At 47.8% G+C, this 9,524-nt stretch overlaps 1 protein-coding gene across 1 annotated transcript; it reads right to left on the bottom strand.

Annotated features, from left to right (window-relative positions):
• Positions 1-322: 322 nt before the first annotated feature.
• LOC143363953 (uncharacterized) lies at positions 323-6,508 on the bottom strand. Its single transcript, XM_076804479.1, has 6 exons — positions 6,491-6,508; positions 5,917-6,242; positions 5,581-5,865; positions 4,792-5,533; positions 2,215-4,725; positions 323-2,161 (listed from the first exon to the last, which is right to left on the bottom strand). The coding sequence occupies exons 1-6, from the start codon at positions 6,506-6,508 to the stop codon at positions 323-325; spliced, it is 5,721 nt and encodes a 1,906-aa protein (XP_076660594.1).
• Between the last annotated feature and the right edge of the window lie 3,016 nt (positions 6,509-9,524).

Raw genomic sequence — 9,524 nt, 5'->3', positions numbered from 1 at the left:
TCGCCGTAGCCAAACTACGAAAAGTCACGTACCGGGTCCGCTGGCAAATGTCAAGGCCCCTGCCATAAAACCGTCGCCCAACGCGAGCCCCTACATACCGCCCACCTTGAACTAATCGAGTTCAACTAAATAATACCGAAAATACCTAATAAAATTACCCAACAGAAATATGCAGAAATATATACATGAATATACAGACTTAGACCATAATAGCTAAGTTATGCGTATGACTAGATTTAACAGTGGAAAGATATGCTAAGGGGAACAAACTACTAAAACAAAGAAGGCTAAAACTATATGATACAAAACACTTAAACAACTACTAAACGGAAGTATCCTCAGCACTTGGTAACAAACAAATCTTGGTGGTGGGCCTTTTGAGGGTTCCGGTGGCGGTACGGATGGAAACCACGCGGACAATTCCATCTTGGCCAGGATGTACCTCTAGGATGCGCGCCAAGGCCCACTTCATGGGTGGCAGGTTGTCCTCCTTGATGAGGACCATTGCTCCGATCGTTGGAGCGTCAGGCGATCCAAGCCTCCATTTCTGGCGCTGTTGTAGGGCATGGAGGTAATCCCGCTGCCACCGCTTCCAAAAATGCTGCGAGAGTTGCTGCATCAACTGAAATCTGTTAAGACGATTTTCCGGTATATGGCCAAGGTCGGCCTGTGGAATGGCTGTCAACGCCTCTCCCACGAGGAAGTGGCCGGGCGTGAGAGGATTTAGATCGGCTGGATCGGAAGACAAAGGATGTAGTGGTCGGGAGTTGAGGCATGCTTCAATTTGTATTAGGATCGTATACAATTCCTCAAATGTAAGCTTCTGCTCACCTATGACGCGCTTCATATGCGTCTTTACTGATCTGACGCATCGCTCCCACAGTCCTCCAAAGTGTGGAGCACGTGGGGGAATGAGGCGCCATTCTATGTGTTGTTGAGCCAATTCTTCCGTAAGCCTATCGTTGTGCGAGCGTGAGGATAGCAGAATGCCGAGTTCCCGCAATTCATTACGCGCGCCAACAAAATTTGTGCCATTGTCGGAGTAGATGGCACGGCATTTACCACGGCGCAAAACGAACCGGTGGAAGCAATTCAAGAAAGCGTCGGTCGACAGATCTACAGCTAATTCAATGTGAACCGCCTTGGTCACCAGGCACACGAACAAACAAATGTAGGCCTTCCTGACCGTACGGGCGCGTCCGCGATCGACTAGAAGAAAGGGACCGGCGTAGTCTACTCCGCAGGTAGCAAAGGCGCGTGCCGGGGTGACGCGGTCGGCAGGTAAATTGCCCATTTGCGGCTGTGAACAATGAGGGTTTGATTTGAAACATTTTATGCAGCTCCTCAGGACCTTTCTAGTAACACGCCTACCGGAGATCAACCAATACTGTGAATGCAGGGACGCGAGGGTTTGTTGGCACCCGGCGTGCAACAAACGCAGGTGCTCGCGTCTTACTAATAAACCTGCCAATGCACCTGAGCTTGGAATTATGATCGGGTGCTTCTGAGAGTAGTCTAAGGGGGCGTTCTGGAGACGTCCGCCCACCCTAAGGATTCCGTGTTCATCAAGAAAGGGCCGCAGCGACAACAATGGACTATTTTTGTGCGGGGATCGTTCCGACTTCAATTCATGTATGTCCGTGCCGAAAGCGTGATTCTGCGTGGTTTTGATGACTACGCGTTCAGCCGACTCAAGCTCAGCCACGCACAAGGGGCGCACTTGCATTTCCGCAGAATCCACGTTTGTTCGTTTAATTCGAGCGTTGCCAATAAATCTAAGTATATAAGCTATGACTCGAATTAACTTGTTGTAATTAGAATACCGTGTGACTAAAGTCATCACTAGGGGATCGGGATTGACCGAGGAGGCTAATTGTACAATCCGTATCGGGCGTTCTTCCGGTACTTCAATTGCAGTCGACTTATGGTGAGGCCACTCCACGTCGTCGGCGGCTAGCCAACTTGGACCGTACCACCACAAGTCGCTACCCTTGAGGACCGACAGTGCCGTACCCCGAGATAGGAGATCTGCCGGGTTGTCAGCTGATGCTACGTGCGACCAACTGCTAACTGCCGTTAGTGTTTGGACTTCGGCGGCTCGGTTTGCGACGAAAGTTTTCCATCTACTCGGCCTATCCCTGATCCAAGCTAAGCCACCTGACTGTCGGTCCAACAATGTTCGCGAGCTGGCTGAGTATGCAACGATTCCCGTACCTTTGTCAATAATTGGGCCAACAAAACTGCACCGCACAGTTCTAGTCGCGGTAAACTAATCGTTTTCAAAGGGGCCACCCGTGACTTGGCACACAATAGCCGCGCGACCCACGATCCCCCTTCGGCTCTCGAACGCAGGTATACGGCAGCTCCATATGCCCGTTCTGAGGCATCCGAGAAACCGTGCAACTCTATGTCTCGTTGAGATGATAGCACTCGCCGAGGGACGCGTACGGAGGATAGCTCAGCCAGCTCAATTCTATATGACAGCCATTGGGAGTAAAGATCTTGGGGCAGACTTTCATCCCACCCTACTTTATTTAGCCACAAACCCTGCATGAAAAGCTTGGCCTTGACCGTTATTGGACCGATAAGTCCCAACGGGTCGAAGATTTGAGCCACTTCCGACAGCACTTGACGTTTCGTTACCCGAAGAGTGTGTGTGTTGCTACCCGTGTAGCCTAGTTCGTCGTTGGACGCGTACCACAATAAGCCCAACGTTTTGGTCTCTCTATCAAGCGCCTTAAATTCTAAACGCTGTGTATCACCGCTATCGTGACTGATTACTTTTGGGTCATTGCTCGCCCACTTCCTCAACGGAAAGCCAGCTTGCGCTAAAACCCGCGTTAGAGAATCCCGCAGTTCGGCGGCTTCCTTGACGGTCTCACAGCCCGTCAGCAGGTCATCGACATAAAAATCCTTCAGGATTTTTTCGCTGGCAGAAGGATGCGATTGCGAGCAGTCCTTGCCTACCTGCTGCAAGGCGCGTGTGGCTAGATATGAAGCGGAGGCAGTGCCGTAGGTCACTGTATTGAGGGAGTATGCACGTATACTCTCGTCCTCACTAAAACGCCAAAGAATCTGTTGATATTTACGGTCTTCTGGTCGTACTAAGACTTGACGGTACATTTTTGCGATATCTGCCGAAAGTACTATTCTATGCTCTCTAAATCTAATTAATATGCTGAACAACTCGTCCTGTACCGGTCGTCCTATGAGTTGCGCGCCATTCAAGGAGATTCCCGTGGAGGTTTTCGCAGAACCATCAAAGACAACACGAAGTTTGGTAGTCGTACTACTCTCCTTCATCACAGCATGATGTGGCAAATAGTAACTGTTTCCGACTCCACTTACATTTTCAACGTCTGATCTGCTCATGTGCCCTAGTTCGATGTACTCACGAAGGAACTCTCTGTATTGCTTGCCGAAGTCGGGATTTCTTCTAAATTTCCTTTCTATATTAAGGAGTCGTTTCTCCGCTTGCGACCACGATTCGCCTAATTCTACTATTCTATCGTTAAATGGGAGAGCGACTATAAACCGTCCCTGTTGATCGCGGGTAGTATTGTGTTGGAAATGATCCTCACACGGGTCGCTATTTTTGATCGCACCGGGGTTGCCTATTTCCTCCACCTCCCAAAATCGCGCGATCGATTTTTCCAATTGATCGTTTGTTACCGCGTGGTAAGCACGAACTCGACTGTTCTGAGGTGTTGACCTTGGCCACTGCAAACTACCGCCTAAAACCCATCCGAGCCGTGTCTTTTGCCACACTAAATTACCCAGGCCGGTCTTTACCTGGCCAACACACAATAAATCCCAGAAGAGACCGGCACCTATCAATAGATCGACGCGGCCTGACTGGGAAAACTCGGGATCTGCCGGAAAGATTCCCGATGGTATCGGCACCTTGACACGACTCAGAGGGATGTTCGGCATCTCTTCGGTGATGCTGTCTATCACCAAGCACGATAGATTAGCATGGAAGTTGCCCGAACTCGACGCTATTTCAAATGATGTTCTCGACTTGATCGGGTGCTGCGCTCGCCCCAAACCGCCGACCATTGTCTCGACGGACCGGCGAGGCAGTGCAACGCGCTCACAAAATGCCCGGCTGATGAAGTTGGCTTGTGAGCCCACGTCCAACAAAGCGCGGCATTTATGGCGTTGCCCTTGTTTGTCTAGTACAAAAACTACCGCGGTCGACAACACCGTGTAATCCGAAGGCGCGCTAGCCGATTTTGCGACGAATGATTGTGTCACATGGGAGGTGGAGGAAACCGCGTTGTCTGATACCAAGTTTGGTTCCTCGGTGGAGACATGCTCCCTATGCAACAGGGTGTGGTGCTTTGTGCCACACTTCCTACAATTACCGCGAGTACATGATCCGACACCATGTCCTAAACCTAAACAATTGAAACATGCCCGAGACCGTTTAACCGCGGCGTGCCTTTCCGGAAAGGACATGGCCAGAAACTTGGGGCAATTTTGCAGCGTGTGCTCAGTGTCACATAGCAGACATTGCTTTGGTCTGCTAGCGACATGAGATGCTGCCACGTAGGATTTTTGTCTGTTCTCGCGTGGCTTACTAATTATGTTGCGCTCGACCAAAACGTTGCTGCCTACTGGGCGGGTGGTTTCCTTTCGCGCGAGATGTTGTGATCGCTGTTCTAAGAATCGCGATAATTCCTTGAACGGAGGAATGTCGCGCGATTCCATCGCGCGTTTCTCCTACTCATCGCAAGACACGTTGTCTAACTTTCGGGTTACGCAGGCGCTGACGAAGGCTTCCAATACCTTCTCGGGTTTTAATAATTTATTGAGAGCGCTCAAATTATTTACCGCCGTATCTACTAGTTGGCCAAGTGCCTTGCCACTTGGTTTCCTAATGGGTTCTATGTCTAGAAGAGAATTTATGTGGTGCGCGATTAGACCCTTCGGATCATCGTATCGCTCCCTTAATCGAGACCACGCTAATTTATAATTCGCGGAGGAAATACTAAAGGATTCTATCGTTCTCGCTGCTGACCCTGACAATGCTGAGACCAAATAGTTAAACCTATCTATGTCGTTCAACCCCTCAGCATCGTGAACTAATGAACAGAATGTGTCCCGAAACCGAATCCATTGACTAAAATCGCCGTCGAAAGTAGTCAATTTCAAAACCGGTAGGCGTGATGAGGGGTGTGAAGCGGAAGGTGTCGGTGTATCACTATTTATAATGGAGGAACTAGGACCTGCTTCACCGCGAGCTTGTATCAAACGATTTTCTGCCTTTGAAATGGCTCTAAAATACGCATCTTCGAATTTCTCGCGCTCTGCTAACTGCGGCTCCTGGTCGGGAGTAGTTACGACGGCCGCTTCTATTCGCGATTGCACCGCATCGAACTTTTCATAAATATTTTCATTGGCCCGAACGCGCTTCTCGAAGGCAACTACATCCGCGGACACGTCGGCTGACTCAACGAATTTCCGGAAGATTGTCAATTTTGCCTTTATGGCTCCGCGTTCATTTACTAATGATTTGAGGGAATCCATTCTGTACACGATCAAAAAACAAACTAAAACAAAGAGGAATGGACTCACGAATTAGACAGGAGTGGATCAACGTTGACAACCAGCCTCAGTGGATCCTTCCAGTGGATGCTCGTCGATGTCCTGGCAGCCACGATGCGTCCAGGGTGTATCACCGGCGATGCCTTCTCACTGCTGCAGGAACAATGGCGACTGCCGCCGAAACGTGATCCTCGGAGATCCAATATGCTGCAGTCCGAATGTCGTATGGTACGACGATGACTTCCAGCACCTCCGTCGCTGTCCTGGTCCAAGCCGATGGTTTCTACGTCCCTCGAAGCTGCACACTGGTTGCTTCTATCACGTCCAGGGGGGTGGTGAACGTGCAGTCACACACTGGCGCCTCACTGGATGTACAACTCAGAATGGAGGCCTTCGAAAGGGTTGGTAGACTGAAGCTGCTTCAAGATTCCTTGTCGTCGAAATCCTGAAGGACCAAACGTTTCTGCCCTCGAAGCTGCACACCGCTTGCCGCTATCACGTCCAGGGGGGTGGTGATTGTAGTCGTCACACACTGGCGCCTCACTGGATGTAAGTCGGTGGCCAAGGCTTCCAAAGACGCAGGTTCCTTGCTGATGTGGTGTTTCCAAGTATATCGATCCGGCTCGTAGGACCAAATGTTTATGCCCGTGGTTGATCCTTGGGTGATCTTTCGGACCTGTGATGTTTTTGCACTGCGAGGTGCCCGCTAATTAACTACTGCTAGTTCGAAGGACCACCTTCCAATGGTCGGAAGGAAAATAAATGAATCGAAAGCGAGAATGTATTAAACCAACTATAATTCAACTAATGATGCGAGAAAGCTGCTGGAAGGAGCCAAATCCCGTCGAGGCTACAAACTAGATAACTAAGGAACTATACTGCGCTAGTTGGACTTCCAGAGCGATCTGCTTGGGAGAACGCGCGTCACCAGAAATCTCACCTCCGTTCTCCCCACCATTCTAGCTTTTTAACCCTGCTTCGGGGATTTGGTGGGAGGATCTAGGGGCTGGGTGCTTGAAGCAGGCCCAGGGCGCGCCAAGGCCACACACGCTTGGCGACCGAACCCTGGGTTTTTCCAAACATCTGCAAACTATACAAACTGCAATTTCAAGCACCCGGATGCGCTGAGCCTAAGGGGCGAACAGTTTCGAGTGTTTTATGACAAGGGATGCATTGACGGGACCCAGGCACGGACGGTAACGTTATTATCTAAGTGGCGATGACAGGCCCATCGCCGTAGCCAAACTACGAAAAGTCACGTACCGGGTCCGCTGGCAAATGTCAAGGCCCCTGCCATAAAACCGTCGCCCAACGCGAGCCCCTACACCTATCCTCTACCGTATCCTACCATCTATCCTATCCTATCTTCTATCATATTCTATCCTCTATCCTGTCCTATCCTCTATCTTATCTTATCCTCTATCCAATCCTAAGCTCCATCCAATCTTATCCTCTATCGTATCCTATCCTCTATCCAATCCTATCCTCTATCATATCCTATCCTCAATCCTATCCTATCCTGTATCTTATCGTATCCTCTATCCCATCCTGTCCTCCAACCCATCTTATCCTCCATCGTATACTATCCTCTATCCTATCCTATCCTCTATCCCATCCTGTCCTCTATCCTATCCCATCCTCTATCCTATCCTATCCTCAATCCTATCCCATACTCTATCCTATCCTACCCTCTGTCCTATCCTATCCTCTATCCTATCCTATCCTCTATCCTATCCTGTCCTCTACCCTATCCTATACTCTATCCTATACTATCCGGTATCCTATCCTATCCTCTATTATATAATATCCTCTATCCTATCCAATCCTCTATCCTATACTCTATACTATACTATCCTCAATCCTATCCTATTTCCTATCCTATCCTATCCACTATCCTATCCTATCCTCTATCCTTTCCAATAATCTATCCTATCCTATCCTCTATCCTATCCTATCCTCTACCCTATCCTATCCTCTATCCTATCCTATCCTCTATCCTATCGTATCCTCTATCCTATCCCTTCCTGTATCCTATCCTATCGTCTATCCTATAATATCCTCTATCCTATTCTATCCTCTATCCTATCCTATCCTCTAGCCTATCCTATCATTTATCCTATCCTATCCTCTATCGCATCCTGCCATATATCCGATACTATTCTCTATCCTATCCTATCCGCTGTGCAATCCTATCCTCTATCCTATTCTAGTCTCCATCCTATCCTATCGTCTATCCTTTCCTATCCTCTATACTCTCCTCTATCGTATCCTATCCTCTATCGTATCCTACCATCTATCCTATCCTATCCTCTATCCTATCCTATCCTCTATCTCATTCTATCCTCTATTCCATCCTATCCTCTATTCCATCCTATCCTCCATCCTATCCTATCCTCTATCCTATCCTATCCTCTATCCAATCCTATCCTCTACTGTATCCTATCCTTTATCCTCTCCTATCCTCTATCCTATTCTATCCTCTATCGTATCCTATCCTCTATCGTATCCTACCATCTATGCTATCCTATCATCTATCTTATCCTATCCTCTATCAAATCCTATCCAATAATCTATCCTATTCTATCCTCTATCCTATCCTATCCACTAACCTATCTTATCCTCTATCCTATCCTATCCTGTATCCTATCGTATCCTCTATTCTATCCAATCCTCTATCCTATCCTATCCTCTATCCAATCCTATTTTACACTCTATCCTATCCAATCCTTTATCCTATCCAATCCTCTATTCTATCCTATATCCTATTCTCTATCCAATCCCCTCCTCGATCGTATCCTATCCTCTATCCTATCCTATCCCCTGCCCTACCTACCCTCTGTCCTTTCCTATCCTCTATCTTATCATATCCTCTATCCCATCCTATCCTCCATCCTATCCTATCCTCTATCCTATCCTATCCTCTATCCTATCCCATCCTCTATCCTATCCTATCCTCAATTCTATCCCATACCGTATTATATCCTACCTTCTGTCCGATCCTATCCTCTATCCTACCCTATCCTCTATCCCATCCTGTCCTCTATCCTATCCCCTCCTCTATCCTATCCTATCCTCAATCCTATCCCATACTCTATCCTATCCTACCCTCTGTCCTACCCTATCCTCTATCCTATCCTATCCTCTATCCTATCCTGTCCTCTACCCTATCCTATCCTCTGTCCTATCCTATCCTCTATCCTATCCTATCCTCTATCCTATGCTGTCCTCTATCCTATCAAAACCCCTATCCTATGCTCTATCCTATCCTATCCTGTATCCTATCCAATCCCCCATCCTTTCCTCTATCCTATCCTCTATCCTATCCTATCCTCTATCCTATCCCATCCTCTATCCTATCCTATCCTCAATCCTATCCCATACTCTATCCTATCCTATCCTCAATCCTATCCTATCCTCTATCCTATCCTGTCCTCTACCCTATCCTATCCTCTGTCCTATCCTATCCTCTATCCTATCCTATCCTCTACCCTATACTATCCTCTATCCTATCCTATCCTCTATCCTATCGTATCCTCTATCCTTTCCCATCTTCTATCCTATCCTATCGTCTATCCTATAATATCCTCTATCCTATACTATCCTCTATCCTATCCTATCATCTATTATATAATATCCTCTATCCAGTGCAATCCCCTATCCTATCCTCTATCCTATCCTATCCTGTATCCTATCCAATCCCCTATCCTATACTCTATCCTATCCTATCCTCTATCCTATCGTATACTCTATCCTATCGTATCCTGTATCCTATCCCATCCTCTATCCTATCCTCTAGCCTATCCTATCCTCTATCCTACGATATCCTCTATCCTATCCTATCCTCTATCCTATCCAATCCTCTATCCTATCCTATATCCTATTCTCTATCCAACACCCTCCTCTATCCTATCCTATCCCCTGTCCTATCCTACCCTCTGTCCTATCCTATCCTCTATCTTATCATATCCTCTATC

Source organism: Halictus rubicundus, unplaced genomic scaffold (genome assembly GCF_050948215.1).
Source record: "Halictus rubicundus isolate RS-2024b unplaced genomic scaffold, iyHalRubi1_principal scaffold0184, whole genome shotgun sequence".
Taxonomy (NCBI): Eukaryota; Metazoa; Arthropoda; class Insecta; order Hymenoptera; family Halictidae; genus Halictus; species Halictus rubicundus.
The sequence above is the reverse complement of the archived record's forward strand: the minus strand, read 5'-3'. Positions and strand labels throughout refer to the sequence as shown.

Excerpts from the sequence above, each read along its gene's own strand:
- LOC143363953 (XM_076804479.1), bottom strand. Across the intron at positions 5,534-5,580 it reads GATCCACTCCTGTCTAATTC|AATGGATTCCCTCAAATCAT; the intron begins GTGAGTCCATTC and ends GATCGTGTACAG. Across the intron at positions 4,726-4,791 it reads AATTATTAAAACCCGAGAAG|GAGAAACGCGCGATGGAATC; the intron begins GTATTGGAAGCC and ends TGCGATGAGTAG.